This window comes from Drosophila melanogaster, chromosome 3R, assembly GCF_000001215.4.
Source record: "Drosophila melanogaster chromosome 3R".
Lineage (NCBI taxonomy): Eukaryota > Metazoa > Arthropoda > Insecta > Diptera > Drosophilidae > Drosophila > Drosophila melanogaster.
The window spans coordinates 20,427,698-20,451,414 of NT_033777.3; the positions used below are offsets into that span (position 1 = coordinate 20,427,698).

Sequence of the window (23,717 nt, forward strand, 5' to 3'; positions counted from 1 at the left end):
TATATTGATACCCTCCGTTGTATATTTAACATAAAGCCTTCAAGACGTGGTAGTTTAAGATATTCTCCACAGGTGCTTCTCTCAAGATTTTCACTCAGATAAGAATAGCACTTATTCAGGAAATCGAATATATTTATATGGTATGTGGATAATTTAGTTAAATTAATTCTGTATCACGATCATGAACTAAGGATAGGCTTGAAGAATTTGAGATTTTTTTGCTAAGTATTTTACCAACCGAAGTCCCTCTCGATTCCCCCTTAACAACCATATTAAACCAGATCTTCCAAAGCTTCTGCTTCGAGCAGTCACGTAGTCAAGCCATTTGAATGCCACCGTGAATTGAGATCCTGCATAGAATAGAAATAAATGCATGGGAGCCACCTAGATTATTTTCGGCCTGTCAACAAAATACATGCAAAATGTGAAAATGCCAAGAGAATAACAGGCAAAACTGCAGCCGGAGCAGCAGCAGTCGCAGACAACAAAAAATCACGGAAAATGTTTTTCAATCTACAGAGACACGCGACAGTCGACCAGGTCGCCCAGGGGGCGCAGGAAAAGCCATTGGAAAATGCAAAGCAGCTGCGGTGATTGTGCAGCGTTTACCAGCGACAACAGGCACAACAAATGCAGCAAACACGACGGCTAAGCTGCGCACAACGGAAGCAGGCGAACAAGATGTCGGCTAAAATCATCGACTGGCAGTCGACGGAAATGGAGCTAGAAGCCCGGCGAAATGAGAAGCAATCGCAGAGTGCGCTGGGGCCGCGGAAAAAGAAGTCTGCCATAGCTGCTACAGAGAAAATTAAAAAGAAATACAAATTTACATTAAATAAAAAAATATTCTTAAATAATTTTGTTATTACTTATATTATACCACATTAGATCTCTCTTAAACGAAAAGGAAACTAGTTATTGATAATCTGAAAATAATTTTAAGCATCCCAATCTACAGATAAAGATAATGAGCATTTAACTAACCAAATTGAGATATTTAAAATTTTTTTTTTTTAGAATTCGCAATTGGTTTATGAAGTAATATATTACCGAATTAGGTTGGACAATTTCAACTTAGCAAACTTAATTATTAAAATTCACCACATAACTTAATTTAAATATGTTATGAAATTGTACTTGGAGTCTGAACCATAATATATTTTTCAATAAATATTCTGTTTGAAAGTCTTAATGAAATCGCATAGCTTTATTATTTTTCTCTGTGTAATGGAGTGCGCATAAGAACCCCGTTCGGTGATTCCAGATTACCCGAACTGAGAGCCAAGCAGCCAGCTGCCGGGCGCCAGTGAAAGTGTTTTCGCAGCAGCGAGGTGGAAAAGGCGTGAAATCCTGGTCTGTCGTCGGTTCGTTAGAGACCCGGGTGAAAAGCCACAATAGCAATGGCAACACCAATAGGAAAAGCAGCACCACCAGCAGCACTAACACTAACACTAAGACCTTTAGAAACAACAAAGTGCTGGCTGCTTAAACGCATTGTGCTCGAATGTAGCTGGTGCTTTTGTCATTAAACTCCTTGCAATTTGCACAAACACACACATGAGGCTGCAGCCAAGAGCAACACATACAACCAGATCACACACACACCCACATACTCCTACGTATCACCATCGCTTATATAAACTTGGCGCGCACGAAACACTTCCGCAGGCGAAAAGCTTTCCGCTTCCGGCTCGCAGTTTTGCTGCGATTGCTAATGCACTGGATAAAAAATGTGTCTTAGAGCTAAAAAACATATTACGAATTATTTAAAAAAAAAAGAGGAGTATTTAATGAAGAAGATCCCAGATATCCTATTGATTAGCAATATGGATATTTCCAAAAAGGAATACTGATATGGATTGTAAGATCACTAGGCTCAATACTTCTTAAGATGTTGTAATCGACTTGAACACCGTCTTTTTTCCAGTGCTGAGCTGCTTCCTGTTGCAACTTTAAATAATAACAGTTAAGTAGCGTGTGTCGCGAGCATGTGAGTGGACTGCCTCGATTTTTCTTCCCCTTATCGCCGCTGCCATCGACTGCGTGCACCTGAGCGGCAGGCAAGAGTCACCTCCTGGCAGGCCACCGCACCCGAACTCCGTGGCAGGCCCTGCTCCTGTCAAAGTGTCATTTAGATCGTAATGCTTTGATATGGGCCGCGCTCGAACACATTACCAACTTCTAAGGTGGAGGGAGGAACAACATCGATATTTGGGCTGAGCTGCGTGGTGTAAGCGTAAGCCACTTACCGAACTGATTGCCCGCCATTTGTTGGTGGCTTGTTTCGTTCGACGCTTTTCCAATTCATTTATGAGCAGTTTTCGTAAATGCCAGCACTAGCTGGCTCCTTTGGCAATTAATTGAAATCAATAAAGTTATGGCATATTGCGTATACGGCGCGTGGCGCGTGGCGCGTAATGATTCAGCTATTATTTGGAAAACAAGCAAGCAAGCAAACTGCTGTGGTTACTTTATTAAACGGTGATTGTTGGAAAATTCGGTTGGAAAAACGTTAGATTCAGAATATTAATTAGTAATATTATGTTCCGAATAAGTAGTTCGTGAGTTTCATAACCATCTGTCAAACATTAAATTTTCGACATCAGAAACCAAAAGGAGAATATGGATACGAACAAAAATAGAAAACCCGATGTGCTTAAATAATTATACCAATTGCATTAGCTCGGAAAGTAATGTGGTTATGATTAGGCATTTTTATATTAACATTCATAAGATTCACGCGAGTAGAAATCACATTTGAGTCGGTTTTAATTTTATGCTCAACGACTTTCGACCTGTGGGAGCGTTGAAACGGCGTCTAAAGTGACTTTCTAATTAGTTTGGCTTTTCAAGCGGGACAGGATGTGTTCCGTTCCCAGGACCCAGTGCCATCTTCTACCACTCATTTTCCACATTTCGCCAACGAGGAAGACGCACTTGACTCAATTTGTTTCTCTTTTCATTTCGGTGGTGGTGACGAGGGAAAAAGGGAAATCAAAGCGAGAAGTTGGGGAGGCTGCAACCACTTCGACGGTATCAAAACTCATATCTGCTTTGGAATTTCGAGAATGTTTTGGAGAACCGCTGCTGGGGGAGCAGCAGAAGGGGAGCCGGAGAAGCCAACACGAAACTGTATGAAAACAGAAAAATGTGAGGCCATAAAAATATGTTACAATGCTTGGTTGCGTTATGAAAGAAATTATAAAGGCAACGCTTTCTCAAGAATCGCTGTGTGCTGTAGCTTTCCGTGTGTGTGAGAGAGTGTGTTTTTGTGTGTGTGTGGCAGGGCGAAGCCACAATTTCCGCAATTAAATAAAAACGCAAACTTAAGCCGCTGGCAATGGCGGCGGATGGTGGATTTGGAGTGAAGTGGAGTGATGGGAGGTCGGAACGAATGTTGAGTGTCGCTTTGGTTTGCCTGAATTATTTGCATATGCCGTTGGTCCTGCCGCGGTGATGAAGTGGCTCACCCACTCCTCCTGCCCCGTACACGAACACCACCAAACACACACACAGTCTCAGGCACGCAACGCGTTGTTAATGTATTTTGATTTCAGGCCCGGCAGTAGCTAACAATTTGGGCCTGCCTTTGTTGATTCACTGCACTGTTACAGCCTGGTCTATAGTCAATTAAATATTTATATTTGTAAAAAAAATTCCTGTGAAACGAGCTGTGCTATTTGGAGATTTAAAAAAAAAAACCTAATTAATTATAATTGTTATTATAAAGACCACATATTCTTAAAAAAAAAAAATCATCTAAGAATACAGCGTTCTTAGAACGTATAAAGTTGTATTGTAATTGGATTATAAAATATGAAATAAAGGTAATGGAGTAAACAGTAATTCTTGAATTTAATTAAGACATTTAAAGGAATTGTAAATTACTTAAAAATATATCATTCTTCCGTGTTAAGAAATCTTAATTAACTTTAAGAAATAATAAATTTCTCTGAAAAATAACAGCAGTTCGACCCAAAAATTCTGTGCAGTGCTCGTGAGTTCATTTTTAATTTCACAGACATGCGAGTGGCAAACAGACACGCGTGTTAATATTTCCACCATTTGCTCGGCAAATTTGTATGACTTTTCGTTGTGTTCTCTCATTTGAACTTAACTTTCTGCCGTTTGTTTTGGGCCAAAAAGAGAAAGCCAACAAAACACGATACGTAGGCAAACAGTTGCGATTCTGTTACTTTCCCTTTGAATCCTGTGCAAATCAAATAAAAGAAAAACTTTGCTCATTTAGAGGCCGATGAGTTTTTCGGTGTGTGCGCGTATCTGTTTCTGATTCAAAACGCTCTCCATTCGTCTGATTATCTGCGTATCTTTGAAGTTCTCGAGTTGTGCAAGAGTTACAAATTACGAGTATTTGCCGTAAAAATATCAACACTGCCGGGACAAGCGCCTAAAAATATGCTTTTAATTTTATATGCATAACAAATTTATGTAAAGTGCGCGGTTGCGTCGCCAGGTGTCCTCCGTGTCCCTGCGTTGGTGTTTTTACACTGGTGTGAGAGTGCGTGTGCCTGTGCCGACAGCCTCATGAAATTGTATAAAGATGCTTACTAGGTCGTTGATATGGCTTCAACTCGGCGACTTGTCTTCGCTCCAGCCCGCTATTATATTAAAATTGCGACTACGTGCGGGTTAAATGTGTGTCATCCAGTCAGTCAAACGGACCGACATTCAGACATATAGACCAAGCTCCCGGTGGGTAGGTTGTATATGAAAAGTGAATTTTGATAGGTGACGAGAGGGGTTGGGCGAGGCGGTGATATATGCCTGTGGCATACGCGCCCTATGGAGGCTCTATTTCAAAATATTGCTGCTAAAAATGTGATTTATTTTTCCAGCTGTGTCAGTTGATTTTGTAGCACATTAAAGTGTCATTAACGAAATGCCACACGCAAGATGAATGTGTACATATGTATGTGTACGGGAATAGCGTATCCTAATTAGATGGGTTCCAGTTTAATAATGAGAAAATCCGCCAGATACGAGGCAGTGCAACAATATAAGTTCTCTTCGTTTGCCGAGGCCCTCTTTTCGCATTTACAAACTCATACAGACAAGGAGTAAGCTCTCAAAAATTGATGTTAAGCCCAGCAGCTTAAAACATGATCCAGCCAGCACACACACAGAGGCAGAAAGTAAAGGACTCTTAATAGCTTGTGCTCAGCACAGTCGCAATCGGCTGGATAAATCCCAGCTTTAGCCCGAGCTGTAACTGTGACGGAAGCTGCTTATATGTATGTGTATTTAACCCCAAAAAAGCACTTAATTAGCAGCCTTGACTTTCAGCACAGTCACACTTGCCCGGAGCGAGTCCAGCATTTTTTTAAGGCTTACTTTTGATATGCACGTTTTTAATTTGATTCTCCATTATATTATTTACATTTTATAAAGGTCTTAAATGCGATTAATTTAAAGAATTACTTTGGGCGTTGTTATATTATATAATGTAATATTCCTCCCAAGAGCGATTGTTTTAAGGTAAAAATTCCTTAACACATTTTATATTAACATTAATAAAATTAACAAAAATGGAAATATTTATATTGGGAATTTTCATTGAAAATTTGTATCAACGTATGATGTTGGTAGTGTGTTAACCCTTTAAGAACCACGCAAATCCGACTGTGCCACACAGTTGACTTTAAAGGACTCCCGCAAGTCAGCATATTTTATTCTTTACTTTGCCAGAATTTTGTGCAAATAAACAGACAATTTTAATTTACTTTTTTCTGCTTTCAGTGCGCTACGCCCTTGGAGTCCTCCGACTGGGAGCATTTTTTCCCATTTCAAGTGAAATCGAGACAGGTCGAGACCGAGACCAGTCGACCAGCAGCCGCGAACAACCTTTGGCATCGCACTGAGGTCGTCGTCGTCTCCGCCCCCGTGTCTTCTGTCTTCTGCTGAATTTTTAATTTGCCTGGCAAACAGCGAGCAACTGAAAGCAACAGCAAAGGCTGCTACCTTTCGTTGATTTGATGAAGGTCGCACTCATGGCAGCGGGATGCCATCTCCATCGCCATCGCCATAACCATCACCACCTTCATCGCAATCGCCATCTTAAGTTGGTCTGTTTCAGGCAGAAGGTTAAGTGGCGAGAGCTTGTACCTTCCTCTCGGCTTCTGTTTTTGGTCCTGAGTGTCCTACAAATTGAAATGTATGTCGGCAGCTGCATTTCAGTTGTTCCTTCGCCTCGTGTTGCATTTTATTGTGGCACGACGGCTGTGACACGCATACATAATTTACATTACACATGTGCGGGTGTTGAATTTAATTACAATTTTAACTCTTGCAAACGGACAAAGATGCATATAGGCACTGAGAACAAAATGCGTCTTCAATACGCCGACTAACCAAATGACGATATATTCGATTTCATACTATAGGTAAACCGAATACTTTTCTTGAAACGAAGATACATTTAAGTTGTTTAAAAGATGTGAGTAAGGTCAAGCATTTATACCCCTTAAATGTCATAACAAATCTAAGGGCTGCCATAAAAAACTGATGTTATTGTCATTTTTCGCTGTGCACACACTATGCACCGACTATTGATAATGCTGGCCAACGGCACGTATACGCAATAACATTAAATTGGCATTGGCTGCGCTCTAAAAATATGGCCACACTCGAATGCAGCGGCGGCAACTCGAGGCGGAATTGCAGCGGGAAAGGAAGAACTGCCTCTGACCCACTTTGACTTTGGCTTCATAACTAATTCACGCACACTCCGCCAGTCCACACACATACACTCTCAACGAGACTTACACATGGGCAGTACATAAAACATTGTGTTACATGGACCTTCAGGCACCTGGGCGCGATGTGTGCCTCGAATTGGGTCGGAATGGGTTGCAGTGGGTCGGAATCGGTCGGTTCGGCTTGGATCGGCGGAAGATGTGGACGGGGGCCAGGGAGACGAGTCGGGGTGTTGCAATATAATTAAGGTGGAATAACTTACGAGTGTTTGTGCCCGAGCCCGTGTCCGTGTCCGTGTGTCTGTGTGCGGAGTGAAGTGTCTGTTGCGTTTAAAATTGATGCGATTTAAGGGTAAGCGTGTTAGCGAGGAAATGCGGTTGCAACAACATTTTAGCCAACACAATGCTTTGGTCCTTTAAGACTATATCTCTTTTAAGATTTAAAAATTCTACTGCAAATATGAACTTGAAATGCAGGCTTTCTTTGACTTTAAGACTTAATAATATAAGTAATATAATAATATTACTTCACATCCCATCCTGCATATAAAAGTAAATGAAAAATAAACAAAAACAAAGATTTTGTTTTCATATTCTTGCCATATTTTAGTGACTTCTTTTTTAGTATAATTTGACAGAATAAAACCTTGATAGCTTAAACTTTATACACCATTTTCAAGAGAATTTACCTACTTAATAGAAAACTGGCAACCTACCCCTTTACAGCAATAGAAAATGAATGGAAATAGGTTAAGCAGCCGGGACTTGAATAAATAAGGAAAGCAATGTTAAATATGATATTTTTCCATTTTCTATTTTTTTGCACATGTCAAAAGGGGAAAAGCAATCGAAGAAATAACGGAATATCGAAAATTTTATGCTGATTAAAATCTTATGTCATGGCTAAGCCCAACGACAAACAGAAAGACAGACAGAGAGACAAGCCGACAGACATGCAGACAGATGGACATGCAGACCGAGAGATTCGGAGGTCCACAGCTCAAGGAGGCACATCCGTCGTCCTAGTCGTCCTCGTCGGCCACTAAAAGAAATTCCCCATTCAAATGCGAATTCGAACAACTTGTGTACATTCGTGCAAACTCAATCTAAAGGCCATATACATAAACTGCAAGATGTTCTCGACGTTCCACACGTTTCACCTACATGTAGCCACCCAACCTTTGCCACCCAACATATGTCCAAGTAACATTGTTAGGAGCAGCAGGAAAAAAGGCAAGCCGCTTACATAGAACGGAAATTTTTATGTCCCTCAACGTCAAACCCATTGCAGTAAGGACTATGTCCTTTTGCCAGTTGGTTCGCCTTTCATCCTGCGAAATGCACGTCAAGAAGTTTCTTTCTATCAGAGGTTAAAGTTATTGGCTTTTGTTTCGAAATGAAATTGATTTCGCACACATCATACCTCACTAGTTTGATTGATTAATTGGCTTTGAAAAGGACGTTATGTAAGCATGGAAGCTGAAACTTGTAACTAAGAATGTATGAAGGTATCTCAATCTAGTTTAGCTCTTAAGGCCAGACACCCTTACTCTTAGTCTGACCCCAAAATCGGTATAATTTTTCCAGTGTAGCTCACCACTTTTTTAACATGCCGATTCCCCCGTTTTGGAAGTGCTCTCTTGACCTGCACTGCACTCAATGCGTCTGGCACATTGAGAGCATCGTTTAATGACTAATTTGTCCTGCCAACCTGTGTCTGTGACTGTGTGAGTTATGTCCCCGTCTGACAGTCAGTCAGTCAATCAAGTTTGCTTCATAATAAACTTTTTTAACATTTCGCATTTTGTGCTGGGCAATTGGCCCTTTTCAACCCTTTGAATTTGAGCGGCAAGCAGAAATGAACCGAATCCAATCGATATTTGTGATTATTTAATAAACTCAATTACCGGGACATGAACCCCCACTAAGTGCGTGTATTGATTTCCACTCAGCCCATTGCAATTGTTGGGTTAATGCACTTAAGTTTGTTCCTCGAACCCATCGAATGTCCGTCATAGTAAGAGTTTACTGGGAAGGAATTGGACAGGATGGGTAGTTGCAGGTCCTGCGGAGTCGAGTGGATCAAAGTGGAGCCTTCAACTTTTCCAACTGACATTTTTAATTCGTGGCTAATTTAACATTTAAGGATGCATACAAAGGTAGCGATTGTGTGGGCCAAAAAAGTTTCGTACACTCAGACTGAGAAACTTTTTTGAGGTACTCAGAGAAGTGCAATTAAATGGCAAGTAATCGTTTCCCCCCTGCAGAAAAACGATTTAATGGAATTTTGATATTCTGTACCTATTTTGATTTTGATTTGGCTTTTGCAGTTTTAGTTTTGTTCGAATTGCATCTGTGCAAGAACACTGCAGCACACCACACAGAAAATATGTTGTAACCTGGGTAAAAAGCTCTATTGAATTCTGTATTTACTTAGTATGTGACAGCCAATTGTTGTTGCTGCTGTTTGCGGCACGTAGCATCGCTCAGCAAACATTTAATACGATTCAACTTGGCAGCAAGAAACTGAGACACACACGTACCATAACCCTCTATATCCGCACTACATCCTCTCAGTCTGTCTATATATCTGGTTGTCTTGCCGCACAATAAAATGCGAAACAAAACCGCAATTCAAAGTGAATATAAATTGTTTTACGGCTGACGTTTGCTTTGAATTTCAAATTGTTCCCACACCGCAGTGGCATGGCATGGCAAAGAAAAAACCATGTTAACCCCCTGGCAGCCCCGTGGGTGCTTTGGGACCACTCAGCTGCATCGATGGCTGGCGAAAGGTCATTGTGTTAATTGGAGCGTTAGTGATGATGATGTCCTCCACTATCTCTCCATTGCCGAACCCTCTCAGGGAGTCCTGCTGCTCATTGAGCCATTAAATATCGCTTGGCAATTAGACTGGGCCATTTTTAGTGGCACTATGAATAGGCAATGGACCGCAAGCCGCCAAGCGATGCAGTCGAAGAAATGTGGCTAGGTTTCTAAAGATAAAAAGTGCTATGGGGAGTCATCAAGGAGGCTTAGGATACTAACCAATCTTGTTGCAAAATAGTGTTGATATCATAAATTAGACGTATATATCATAAATATTATGAAAATTGTAATTTAAAGTTAAATATTTGTTATCGTACCTAGTTGATTTATAAATGCTTCTTTTTAGCACTTAAATAAATTTAACTGACATAAGAAGATATAGTTTTGAAGCATGTTTTATGAAATTAGTTGTTCCAGTGCAGGCAAACTGCCACCACTTACCCGATCGTCCGATGGCCAGATCCGTCTCCAAGGCCGTTGTGGCCGAGGAGAGTGACTTGTCGGTGGGCAGCGCGGCGGGCGGCATGGGCAGCGGGCCCACCGTGGAGGTGGTGGTTAGGTCGCAGCACTCGCGCTCGGGGAACTCGCTGCCCTGCGCCAGGTGCAGGGCTCCACCGAAGAGGACCACCCACAGGCTGAGGCAGCAGGAGAGGATTTTCAGGTTTTTTATGCGAAAGCGGGTCATGTTGTGGTTATAGCCTCCTCGTCCGCCACTTCAAATGTTGGTAAATGATGTTTTTTTTTTTCTATTTGTTTTTGCACCACTGTCGCTGGTGGCTGGCTTAATTTACGTTTTGAGCACTGTGCGGCATTATTTTCAGTTTTCGTCGTTCACACATGCCTCAAGCTGGGGAATGTGTTTATTTCACTTGCAGAACTGCAATACTTTCGCTTGCCTTAAAATAATATTCAGAGACTTTAGCCAAGTGTTTTAAAACAAACTCCCTTCGCCAAATGCCAAAGTGTTGACTTTAAAACATGGGGCTGCGTTAGGAAAACTGGGAAAGCTTGGAAACTGGGCAATGGAAAACTCTCGAATTGAGTGGCACAGAAATTGCAAAAGGGAATATAAAGAGGACAGGGACATCACGTCGACAGTCAAACTATGAACAGCATTTACAATTACTTTCGACAAAAATGTATATAGACAACAATAGACATAATGCAGCAATAACGACAGCAACAACAATAGTAGAGCAAAGACAGAGCCGGCACGAGGGGGGAAGAAAGAGAGGGCTAGACGGCGGTTCCGCCCTCTGCAAACACTGAATAACATAAAAACTTTTTCATTTACAATTTGCTCAGTGGGTCTATGTCTATGGCCATGTTGCAAAACGAAGAAGACAAGCGGGTAACAAGAAAATGTTGAAAAGTTTTTGGTAAATGCGAAAAGTTGTGGCTACCACCGCTTTCCTCTTCCTGTTGTTGTTGTTGTTATTGCCATCGCTGTTATTCCTTCTGCGGTTTTTGCTTCCACCGCTCCGCTATCTAAGTCCGCCGTGTCGGTGGCGTATGCGCAATATGCAGTGTGCACATCATCACCAAGACCAAGGCAAACTGTAAATTCCCAAGCGGGAAAATTAATTCACTTTGCCACTCTAGCAGCGCCTTTATCGGGCAAATCGCGCAGCTCAAATGTTTGCCGAATCAATAAAAATATAATTTGCTGCGATTTGGCTCAAAGGAAATGCAAACACTCGAGTGCTAATGCAGCAGGCGAAGGATAAGGGAAAAGCTGTAAGCAGTCAGGGAAATGTGAAGGGCAGACACTCCTCCTGTGCGCAATCATGTAAACAAATCCCGGCGACAGACGACAAACGGCAGACAGGCAAATGCAACACGCATCTTTGGCAGCAGGAAAGGAAAATTATTACCAGATATGATAAAAAAGGCAAACAAGGAAAACTGAAAAAACATTGTATCTCACGATCTATAAATTGGTAAATAAATCGAGTCAATACAATAGTATTGTGAACTACGTCGTTTTCTTTAATTGCACACTGTTTTCTCCATCTGAATTCTTTTTCAACCCAATAGTTATATGAATTCGATTTCACATCCTAAATATATATCATTCATATTGGCAGTTACAAGTATTACAACAATAACTCAAACTTCTTTGGATTTTAAAGTAGGATTAGTGGGTATATATTTCCACCTTTTGATGTGAGATCCAAGAAGCGTTTTAAAGCGAGAATTATAGACCCCCAACCTTTTTCTCTGTGAATCAGACACGTCGCAGTGCAGTCAATCACGTCGGCTTCGTGGGTGCTTAGGTGCGAGTGTGAGGCAGGAGGTTGAAGGACGAAGGCCGAGGCGACGAAAGTTGCTAGTCAACGGAGCGAGTGCAGGCAAACAAACGGCCGTGGGGTTGGGCGGAAAATGTGACTGGAAAGGGGCCACCGTACAGAAGGAGAGGCGCGAAGGCGTTTTCCGCATTTCCCTTGTTGTTTCTGCTTGAAATGATTTTTTGCAGCCAGCCATCTAGGCAGCCCGCAGTTGCCTTCTCGGAGAAGGCAGAGGAGCAGGATCGTTCTCATGCCAATCCTACTGACTTTTTTCTCGCTGTGCAAACGCGGCCGCCGTTTGAGATGTGTTCAGGGCTGTCGTTTGCTTTTGAGCCAAAGTGTTGCCATAACGAGCGTAAAATGGCGGCAAAAAGACGACGGGCAAAGACAACATGCAACGCGCTGCTGCAATCTAAAAACAAACAGTCTCCCTTTGTCTGTGTATGTGTGGAAAAATAACGAAGCGAAAATTGAAACTAAAATAAAGCCATGTTTACCTCGCAAATTGTTACGTGTGAACAGCACAGGAGCAGGAGCAGAAGCTGGAGCAGCCTCCGCCTCAAAGTTTATTTATTTAAAGTTTCAACTTTTTGCATAAGTTATCGTTGAAGCCAAAAGGCGGCCATCTGTGCCCGGTGCCTGTGCCCTGCAATTGGTCTGGACTGGTCTGGTAATGTGTAATAAATAAAGCAAATTAGAGTGCACAGAACTCGACCGCACGGCCATGGCCAGGACTTACTGGCAGGATCTTGGAGCGGAACCGAAAGTCCGGTCTCAGCTCACCAGCTGTGCAAATATGTGTGTCAATGGCCCCTGACTTTGAGAGTCAGCTTAACATTTAAATATCTTGCCCCTTGGAACCCGCCTTCTTTATCTCTTGGCTATCTATTAGTGTGTGTGTGTGTGTGTGGGCTGACCAAACAAGCCAATAAATGTACCACAAATTTGTATGTCAAGCTCTCCGAGTCACTGCATCGACACACTTGGCAAGGCTTTGGCCTGGAAAATAGGGAGAATGCCACATGCCTTTCACATGCCATGCCGAAAATTCGATTTAAATTGGAATTCTTTAGTTCTTAAGTCCGGCAATAACAATCGTTGGCAAAGGGGGGAGGGAGGTGGAGAAGTTAGTCGAGCGGGGCGGAGTGACACAACACTTTGTTAAGAATCCCTAGAATGCTGGCCGGGAGTCGAGTGCATTAAATAGGACGATAGAATATCTAATTAGCCGCCTGCCAGTGTCAGGATCTCATAAAAGTTGCTCCTCCTTCGCCTGCTGGCTGAGTGGCACTCAACGAAATTGTCGGGAAACTTTCGCGGCTCTGATATAATTATGTGCAACATAACAACTTGATATCCCATCACCCTCGCACCCATCCCCTTTCCCACTTCCATGGAGTCTTTTGAGAGCTCCTTCTCATGCGGTTGCACCTTGACGTCACAACAAAGACGCAGTGTCGAGTGACATTTGTTGCCTTCCGGTAAGTCTTCTATGCATGACAAATGCAATTCGAGCCGCAAAGTACTCGACTGGCAATGTTAATTGTGATCCAGTGAAATTAACTTCTCTAAAGTTAAATGGCATCACTGATTAAATTAAGTTACATTTTATAAACGACGAGGCTGAGGTGTGAAATTAGTTCTTTAGAGGACTAAAATATAATTGCGGTTCAAAGTGCAATAAATTCAATATTTAACTATTAATTATGCCTCGTATCCTTGAATCTGTTATTGATGGCACACACTACTAAGCTTTAACTATACTAAATTAGGTTCATATAATGCGGATTAGTGAGCAAAGCTGCAAACTCTTTCATAGGAAAAGTTTTCTCGGGTTTTTGGTCAACTGTCTGGTTAACTCCATTCATAATTACAGGCTAGAACGAAACTCTAATGAAATTTTAATAGGGCGAAAGTTGTGGTAGTTGGCGGGCAAACAATCACATCCGTAATGAGTGCGCAAATATTTGCCCCTTCAAATGCAAAACTTGTTTTCCGCATTTCACTCCGGAGCTGGATTGTTGGCTTTTTGGGCATAAAGCCACGAATCCAAGCCCAGGGAACTTATTCTGTCTGTCTGTCTGTCTGTCTGTCACGGTGTCGTAACACGGACTCATGTATTATGTAGGGCGATTTTTATTGTTTGTGAAAGTTTAAATGGGCCTGAAGGTCGCGTCTGCGGATACTGTCATGTGCCCTGCCATCGAAAACTTATCCGACCTGTCCTGATCTAGATTTCTGATTTCCCAGCCAACTCATCTCACCTGAATTGAAAGAGAGCATCGGAGTACACATGGTAATTAGAAAGCGCACTTAGATCTCTCGTTCGATTTGGGTTTCCTACTTTGGCATTAAACTTTGTCCTTTCGGACCATATTCTTCTTGAAAGTTCAGCCATGGAATGACAGACAGTACGACACGTGAATCGATTGATTCCGACGTGCAGACTGATGGTGGCACTTGAAAATTCGTGTCTGGATTCTATTTATATTTACTGTATTACTGGTATTGGTATTGGTATGATGTTGCCATTTTATGACTTTAATTTATGAGTATTGATTTCAGGACCCCACCTGCCCACCACAATGTACGTGTAACTATCTGAGAATCGCAGCAGATGTCGTCAGAGGTACACGAGTATTTCCACCGGTTTAGTAGGATGGGTTGGAAAATGAATCAAACATTTAAATTATAGCCGGTGAATGGGGGAGGAGTGTGGCTCACCCTAATTGCCCGCAGTTGAAGTGACGCAGAAGGACTTGGATTTAGTCCTTTGCCCTTTTCGATTTTACAGTTTTGCCCACATCGATCGATTGCCTCCCTTAATGGGCCAATTAAAACGATTACGCAAATAGTTTTGGGGCTGCGCAACTGCATCCAAGTGGGCCAAAATCCAAAATACGAATTCCGGTCGCATCATTAATAAATGTCGCTGCGAAGGCCACGAAAAGTCGAGCAGTGTACGCAGGTTAAAGGCATAATCCAATCGGGCAGTGTACACACACACACACACACTTGCTGCAGACTCGGGGGACCTGGGCACATAGACATGGCATTAGGATAATGGATGATTACGGGGAAACGTGTGGCATGGTATCCACCAATGTGGCATGGGCTTGGAGTACGGCTTGGGTTAGGGATTGTGATCGGGATCGGGTCCAGGTCTGGGCTTCGGCTGACTTGGCGTACGGCATGGTGCCATTTACATGCGGCAGCAACGTTAGTCAAAGTCATGTCTCGCACTAAAGTTCCACAAAATATGCACACACTCACAAGCGGGGGGTGGACCTCTGGTGCGCGGAATACGCGTTGAGCTCGCAATTCAATCACATAATTGAAAATATCTCTTCTTCTAAAAATACAAACACGTATGCTAATCAGATTTTGCAAGATCCAAGTTTGTTAAGTTGAATTGGCCTTTCAGGTGCTTGCCAAAATCATTGAAAATTTGGATTTTTGGCAGGATTCTTAATACTGGTCCACCCTAATGCATATATATATATATTTAAATGTGTGTGAGTGTGTTTATATGGGCGCCTGCATAAAGTCAATTTCGTGTACAATTTTATTTGCATACAAGAAGGCGAGCGGAGGGCAGCTAGACAAGCCAGAGACACACATTCGGTTCGTCCTCGTCTTATTGCATGTCTTGCAATTTATTTGTCTACCCTACCAGGACCGCCCCCTTTTGCAGGGCCACCCTGGCTTAGCCACCCTACCCCTACAATGCCCCATCATGAAAGTGGAAGAAAAATAGCTGCAAAAGTCATTGAATGAATTTTATGCATTGACATTCGTCCCCATTCCGTCGGCCATGTCCCGTCCTTCTTGTCCACATGCACTGCCAAATATTGCGGACGGAGTGCGAGGGAGATGGACGCCAAAGAAAAGAAAGAGCGGCCGCTAATGGAGCGAAAGAGAGGGCGAGAGGACGTCAGGACTTGCTGCGACAACGACATGTCAAACTGACCCAGTTATGCATTGTTCCCATAGTTTGCTCTTGTGCTCGTTTTTGCGGTATGTTTGCCCGAAAATTTGGTCAATAATTTTAAACTCGCCGCCTGGGGTGTTTGGGTGAAGCCCATACCCAAAGAACTCCCACCGCAGCCACGCCCCCTGTCAAGCCGCATCACATCATTCATATTTGGAGCTATTGTTGTTTGTCATTGTCGTGTTGCCATTTAATGTTTGCACTTGCATTGATTTTGTCGTATTCATTGGTGCGTTCACTTGTGTTTGCCTTTAAATTTGTTTAGCAGCGGGAAATCGCAAAAAAAAAAACGCCACAGTTGCAGTCAAAATAATAGAATTACTTATTGTCCCCGTAAAATAACAGAGCGGGTATAATACCAGGCTAATACGCAATAAAGTGAATAACAATAATTAAACTAGATTTCTTGTTTGCAGGTCACTATCCAATTTGCAGAATTATTTACTTATAGAAAATCCTATAAATACCAGGGATATTTATTTACCATAACCGAAACAACAACAAATGGTTTGTATAGAAAATTTTGGTTTAAATTGCGAATGGTCTTAAAAGAATATTAAATAGAGTCGACAATTTTTATTTCAAAAGCCGTTCGTTCGACACCAACTGTAAAAATCGATGGGTTAGTTTTGATTTAAATTAATTCGCGTGACTTATGGATTCAAATTATATTATCAGCGACCTAGCCTAAGCAAACCTAAATCATTCGACAACTGTCATTTCCAGGATAAATGTATATATCCATTTGTACGCATATCGCTGGACTTGCGGGATCGTAAAGCAAACGTCATTTCAACACAATCACACCCCTGACGGTAAGTTAACAATGCGAACTGTGCATAGATATAGACCGTCTTGGCCCAGGTGCTTAGTGTTCGGCAGATTAATTGGGTCAACAAACTGCAGCAGCAGTTTACCTCCAAATCACTTGAGTCGACAGTCTATAATTTAAACATGAGTGCTGGCCACATGCACACACCGACAAGAACTCATTTATGGTGAACGAGAGGCAATTAGTGTTGGACGGCAGTTGGGCACACAGACCGGGCTCTTAAAAATATTAAAAACCAAAACGCCAACAAGCTACGTCTGGCCAAAGTGACCGCATCAAAGCGCACCCCGGTGCGTATGAGCAATATGTGGAGGAGCAGCAGCAACTCGAGCAGCACTTCACCAAATGCCGAATATATAGTTCCTTTTTTGTTTCTCCACTCCGACTGTTCTCCTGGCCCGCATGAATCGCATGATTCGCATGTAGCTGCTGCTTGGTTGTTAGTTTTTTGGTCCTGCTCCTGCCGATTTTGCTCCAGGATCTGCTGCATATGGCAGCAGTAGACACGTGTGTATACCGTATGAACGGGCATGCATACATACGTCTGCCATAAAGTAATTCAGTGTTGTTCCAATAAAGTGCTTCATAAATATTTATTGGATTATCGAACGTATCGGACACACACACACACACACACACACACACGTGCTCTTGTCTGGAGAAGCGAACGCACATTGCTCCATTGCCATAATGAATATGAAGCAATGAACATTGCAATAAGCGCACGTATGAATAAATGAGAGCACAGCGGAGCAGAGCAGCAAAACGAAAAGAAAGAAGCCCGGAGAAGGAGGAGAAAGGAGGAGCGAGAGAGGAGAAAGCAGGAAACAGGAAGAGGAACCCAAGGAGTTTCCCATCTGAATGCGAATGAATGAATGCTTACGGCAAATAAACTAATAGTTCAAGTGCTCTCAATTGCGGGCATTCGTAATTTAATAAACCTCTTCTCCAATCATGGCGATTGTAAGTGGAGCCCATTGATGGATATATAAATACCATAAATTTATTCATCGCCGCTTAATTAACTAACACGCCCGGTCCGCTAATTGCATAATCAATTAACACATTTGATACTTTAATTATACACAACCATCGGCAGCAGGAGCAGCAGAGCAGTAACATTGCCTGTAATTAAAAGCGGATTAAATCCATAATCTCTGAAATTAAAGCCTCGTTAAAGTCACGAAACTGCGCTGCGTTATGAAATTGAAGGCACAGCACAGTGTATATATTATTTATTCCGACATTTACATCAGCAATCGGAATTGGGCAAGCAAACACAGTTCCCAGTCGAAGGATGAAAGGATGCCAGGATGGTAGAATCGAGGGACTCACAAGGACTGAAACTGAATCAGAAACCACCTAGGGCCTTGCAGGTATTTAGGGTGCTTGCATATTTTATGGCCTGTCATTGTTTATATTGTTCAAATCTCTCGCTCCATGTGTGTCAGCCTGGGAATTTCTTACGGCGACTTCATTTGCACATTTTACAGAAACATCGAGGCGTGTAATTCAAGGAGTGAAACCGAATCCGACCTCGACTTCCACAGCTGCACTGGTGCTGGTACAAAAAGTCAACCGAGAGCTGCTGAAAGCGGGTGAAGCGGAGACAGGCTTCGGATTTTGTAATGTATTCATACGAAATGACAACTGGCAAGAGAGCCAGACAAATGGAAAATCTCACTTGCCCCATTCTGGGCTCCGACTGACAGCCGAACAGACGAAGGACGGCCAATACTAATCACACATAAATCAAAAAATGACATAAAGTGTACCAACAGCAGCTGGCTGGGTGATCTGGCTGTCAGGCAGCTGGCACATGGCAAACTGCCGACATGTAACACGGAATCAAAACGAATTGAACTCAACTGAAATCGAAGTGAAATCAAAGGGGGAACGCAGGAAAGTAGGCAACGAAATATTACAATACGTATAGATTGCATGTGGGAGCCAGAGTTAAAGCCAAAGCCGATTGCACTGGCATATGGTAAAATCTCAGGCGGCGAGCAGCAACATGCAGCTCATGTATTATTAATAACAAATTACTGGCAAAGTACATTAAACATGCATTGTCAACTCCCCCGGGCAAACACGACCCTTCGATTATACGCCCAGATCCATTGAACGCGGTGCAGGGAGCGATAAAAAGGCTGAAAAAATACCTGTACTGCCAGCATATCGAGGCCCTAACACAATGCCATTGTAATATCGATTACAAAGCCCTCGAAAAGCAACGCCCAAACCACACATTAGCCTGCTCCGGCACCACTGCGTATGCGTAATAATAAGTATTCATATGTGCGGGAGTGTGTGTTTGTGTGTGTGCGGAGGAGTGCGGTGCCGACCTCGCATAATTGCTGTCATGAAACTCGTTATAATACACCTACGGTGCATGGAGTGAGCTGGCATTTTGTCAGCTTATGAATCCACTCCACTCCACATCACTTAATTTCACTCGATTTTCGACTCCCCCACAAGCATTGATTGATTCCCTTTGGCCGGCCAGTGAGTAATTGTTGTTGATTTAATAATTTATTGCGGTGGCAATTATTTAAACTGGCCATCGACAAGCTATGACATCAGCCCTCTTCGAATAGAAACCGTAAACATTTCGATCGAGGACGAGCGGTGCAAATGGCAAATCCCCTTCTCGGCGACGCATTTGCATAAGCAAATCTGATGCTACATGCAAAGGCACCAAGGTTGGAAGGTTGGCAAATAAAAAGTAGAAAGTTGAAAGTGGAAGCCGGAACCCAGAACCATACACGGCACACACGTGTATGTCAAAGCGAATGAGTTGAAAAGCTGCATTAAACAACACTTAGATGTGGCCAAAAGGACGGCAGGAGCTGATGGGAGTTGGTGGGTGCAGCGGCAGAAATGATTCATGATTCGGGTGCGGACAGCGGGGAACTCAAAGTGAAAGGAGTCCGGAGACGAACAAAGGCCACGGATCGCTGAGCAGGGTGCGGGGGAGTGTTGCAGCAAAGCAAATAATGTTAAAGTTGTTCCACAAGCAGCTGCTGCCATCGCCACTACACACGGCGAAATAATTCACTTTGGAGTTGCGTACCTTCGCGTACTTCTTTTGTTGTTCACAAAATAAATACAATTTATGTAGCTGAAACAAAAAGTATCTAAATAATGGCATGTCCCAGATTGACCACAAAGAATGAAGTCAGAAACCGATATTCTTTGAACTTTTTTTTTTTTTTTGTAAGTTAATTTATTTAACTTAACAAATTTATTAACACTCCACTAAAGTGAAAACTGGCTAGACCTAAGTTATGAGAAAATTTATTTATACATCCAAATGTAAGTTAGGTGGTATCATAATCTCGTAATCTCTTTAAGATTATTTTTTCTGTGTACCTAGAAAAAATTGCGCGCAGGTAACAAGCAAAACAAAGGCACACAAAAGGTAGCTAGAAAAAATACATACATATAACACCGAGAAAAACTGCATAAAATGTCAAGGTAAAACTAACAAACTGGCTTAGGAGCGATTTAACGGAAACGGAAATGCCAGCGAACGTTTAAAGCGCCACCAACTTGCGACAGCTGCATTTAAAAGCCGAGAACTTCTTTTACTTGGCGCGATAAGAAACAGGAGCAGGAGCAAAAGGATATAAATACAAAATACAGAGCCCTTGAATGGGCCGCTTAATTAGAGTGTAAACGGGCGACAGGCGCAAAGTTCAAATCGCTACTCAAAAGTAATTAAAAAGTTGCAAATAAAACGCAAAGAATACGGCCAAATTACGCGATTGCAAAGAAACTTTGAGACAGTTAGGCAACGCTTTAAAAAAAATCAGAACAGAACCCCTTTGCCATTTAAATTGGGAATGGATTACGACGAATGGAGCGGTGGCACTGAACAATTGCAGCAATTTCAACTCCAACTCATTGAACAGCACTTGGGAACTACGCCAACAATTTTACGCTTGGGCCTAACCAGAAATTCCCGGCCAGGACTACCACCGCACTCCGATTCAGTTGAATGCATTGCAACTATTTTAGGGGCACTCATTTTTCAGTTGAGCTGCCATCGGAGTGAGTTCCTAGTTACCAGTTCCCAGTTAGCAGTTACCAGTTACCAGTACCAAGTTCCCAGTTGGATGTTACGTATTTATGCCCCTAGTCCTGGCAGACAAGGATAGGCAGGCGACATGGTGAGACATGAGGACATGGGGACATGGAGACATGTGCATGGATCGCCACATTGTGGGCCTGTGTGTGTGTGTGCGCCAGGTAATCACGTCATTATCACGTGAAATTTCGGCATTAACGTGAATTTACGATTTGCACATGAGCACGAGCCAAGAAACCGAAAAAAAAGAAATAACTACCAAATGGCAGAGTAGAGGAGCCGAGCCGAGCAGTCGACCCAAGGTATCGACGCACATAAACTCACATTAAATGCGATTGCCAATTTATTTACTAAGTGAGGCGCAGCAACGTCGCAGGAACAGGTTTTGCTTTGCTGAAACAGTACTAAACCAAGAGGAGCCCAGCTGGCAACGGCAAGTTGGCTCAAATTTTAGAGCGGAAATAGTGCGGCAGGCGATATGCGATGGGCCGTGGGCTGTGGGCTGTGGGCCGTGGGCCAGGGGTTTGTAATTGAACCAGCCACCCGAAAGTTGTTGTAGCGAATAAACCTGAGCCAAAAACTTCACTTCACTCACACACGGAGAGTGTGCCATAGTGTGGTGGGAGGGGATAAGGTTGGCAACTTTTTTGCATACAATTAACGAAAGTGGCGCACCTAGGTAAATAACATGAAATATTTGCTTTTTCGGAGCGATGTGAGATGGAAGAGGGGCAATGGGTGGTGGGGGGATAAGCGTGAAGGCATGCGAGTGCTCAACCGCATTAACCCATTACCAGCATAAGCAGTAAGCAGTAAGCCGTGCGGCACTGCCAGCTGCTGCTCGGAGTTTTCCTTTGCTTGCCACTTTCCCCTTCGCCGGGCCATACAATTTTCCAACACATTTGGCAAATTAAATTATATACTATGGGCTATAGTATGCAGTGGCACAAATCTCGGGCGAAGAAAGCACACTCGACTGATTTTTGTTGGTTTTTCTGACTGACACTTTATGATTTACAGCTTAGCTCCGTGTTGACTCGAAGATTGCGATCGACGTTTCTGGATATTCCATTCACTCGACTCGACGATCCTCGCTCGCGGCACGCACACATATCAGCCGTGCCATTGGCAATTCGCTGGCATTCGTATTTCCGCTTCCGCTAGAGTCGAATTCGCATCGAATTGAATCGCACTGCCCGCTTGCCATTGGCCGCGCGTCCGTTCGTCACGAGTCTCAGTCGAAAACTGTTTGGCCCGTACGAAGTCGGGTCCTTTCACCGCACGAAGCTCTAAGGACTCGGCTCCGAGTTCTCTGGGCCATCGGCAAATGTAAATTAACAGTCCAAATAACAGCTGTAAAGTCAGAGATTTCCAGCTGAGAGTAAAAGAGAGAAAGGACACTAACAATTATCCGTTTTGTTTTGGTTGCACATTCGGCGAGTAAGTTCCCTCTCCATTCTCGTTTTTTTCGTGGAATAAGCAGAGTATGACTCTCAAACTGTAGGAAACAAGGTCTTGTATCGAAAGTCACTCGCTTCGCAAGTTCTATTCCATTTTAAACATTTCCTTTAAAAAGTTTACTGTAGTTTTGCAAAATTATAAGTACTTTTGGTATTTTAATATACAAAAACGTATTGTTAGCGTTATTCAAATGTCAAGTCCATAATAGACTTCAATTATGTATGTAAGTGAGAACATTTCTAAATTTATATTATTAAAGCTTTATGTTTTGATATCAAGCTATACAAACGTCACCCTAATGGATATTAGATACAAATGACTTCTGTTTAATAACGTACGCATTTAGAGCTTACTTATCAGATTTCTTATTAAAATTCTCGTGTTGGCCTAGGACTCTGCGTACGAGCCAAAAGCTCACGACGTGACACAAAAACGAATGGATGGATGGTGGAAACGACGGCAGACGATGGATGACGACGCGTGAGAGTGTCCAATAAAAATTACGTATACGCAGCGAGTGCCCGAAGCGGCGACCATGCCTCACGAAGCGTGCGGTAATTGGCAAAAGAAACACACACAAAAAAGGATAACCCTTCGACACTTCACCCACACCCGCCAGCCCATTTTGCTGGCTAGAACTAAAAAATGAAAGGGCATCGACAAAAAATATTCGCAACAAAAATGAACCCAAAAGTTCCCGAAAATACTTTCACAGCTTATTATTTATATGTCGTGATATGCAATCGAGTTTTGTATCAAAATATATGGAAATAAGCTGGGTGGGATAATTTTAAAATATTTTATTTAAATTAAGGAATTTTGCGTACTTATGCTAAAAGTCTTGCAATATTGAATCTTTTATTTAATACAAATTTAAAATTAAAATGATCTTTTCTATAAATGTTTGTAGCTAGTCAAGATATAGATGTGAGAAATACACCTCCTTACTAACGTTTAGTTAAATAAAACCATAGTTTCCATAAATCAGAGAGTAATAAGTGTTTCCAAAAATATTAATTCCTCTTTGCAAGACCTAAAAGAATGGGTCAAAATTGGCCAGGGGTCAAGAAATTGGCTCTGGGCGTCGGCACTCCCGGCATGTCAAAATGTCGCCGGGGCTATAAATACTGGCCGTCGAAAGGACTCAAGGAAACGCTCCGATTCCACCAGAATTGGTGGGCGGACTCAGGGATTGAGGATCCCGAAGTTTGCCACCTGAATAGCTGCACGAACCCAAGTCGGAATAATTCTTCGCGGAGCACGTTGTAATTATCGCGTGAAATCAAAGCGATTCCTTGCCAAAACAATGAGTCCTGGCCGGTGTCCTGGCAACGCGGTGGCTCCTCGACGGCGAGGCTCTTTTGTGCGGCCGGACTTTTATGTTTTCCCGCAGCCGAGGTAAGCTGATTATTTCATTTCCATTGTGCTCGCCCCTCGGCATAACTTAATTTTTATGGCACTTATGATATTTTAATCTAATGAAAGTGTAATTACATTGCCATTGCTAATTTAT

The 23,717-nt window shown here is 42.6% G+C and overlaps 1 protein-coding gene across 10 annotated transcripts in view; it reads right to left on the reverse strand.

The window, feature by feature from the left end:
* Nucleotides 1-23,717, reverse strand: part of Gfrl (Glial cell line-derived neurotrophic family receptor-like) — a 106,131-nt gene that overhangs the window by 49,240 nt on the left and 33,174 nt on the right. For 2 of the 10 annotated variants that reach the window (NM_001300494.1, NM_001260280.2), the window contains exons 1-2: nt 21,748-21,990; nt 9,984-10,438 (exon numbers count right to left, since the gene is read on the reverse strand). The exons of 7 other annotated variants lie outside the window; for them this stretch is intronic. In NM_001300494.1, coding sequence (NP_001287423.1) covers nt 9,984-10,227 — 244 coding nt within the window. In that variant the 5' untranslated portion in view covers nt 10,228-10,438; nt 21,748-21,990. Of the gene's footprint in view, nt 1-9,983; nt 10,439-21,747; nt 21,991-23,717 lie in introns of those variants that run through there. One more of the 10 variants, NM_001260277.2, reaches the window with a different exon arrangement.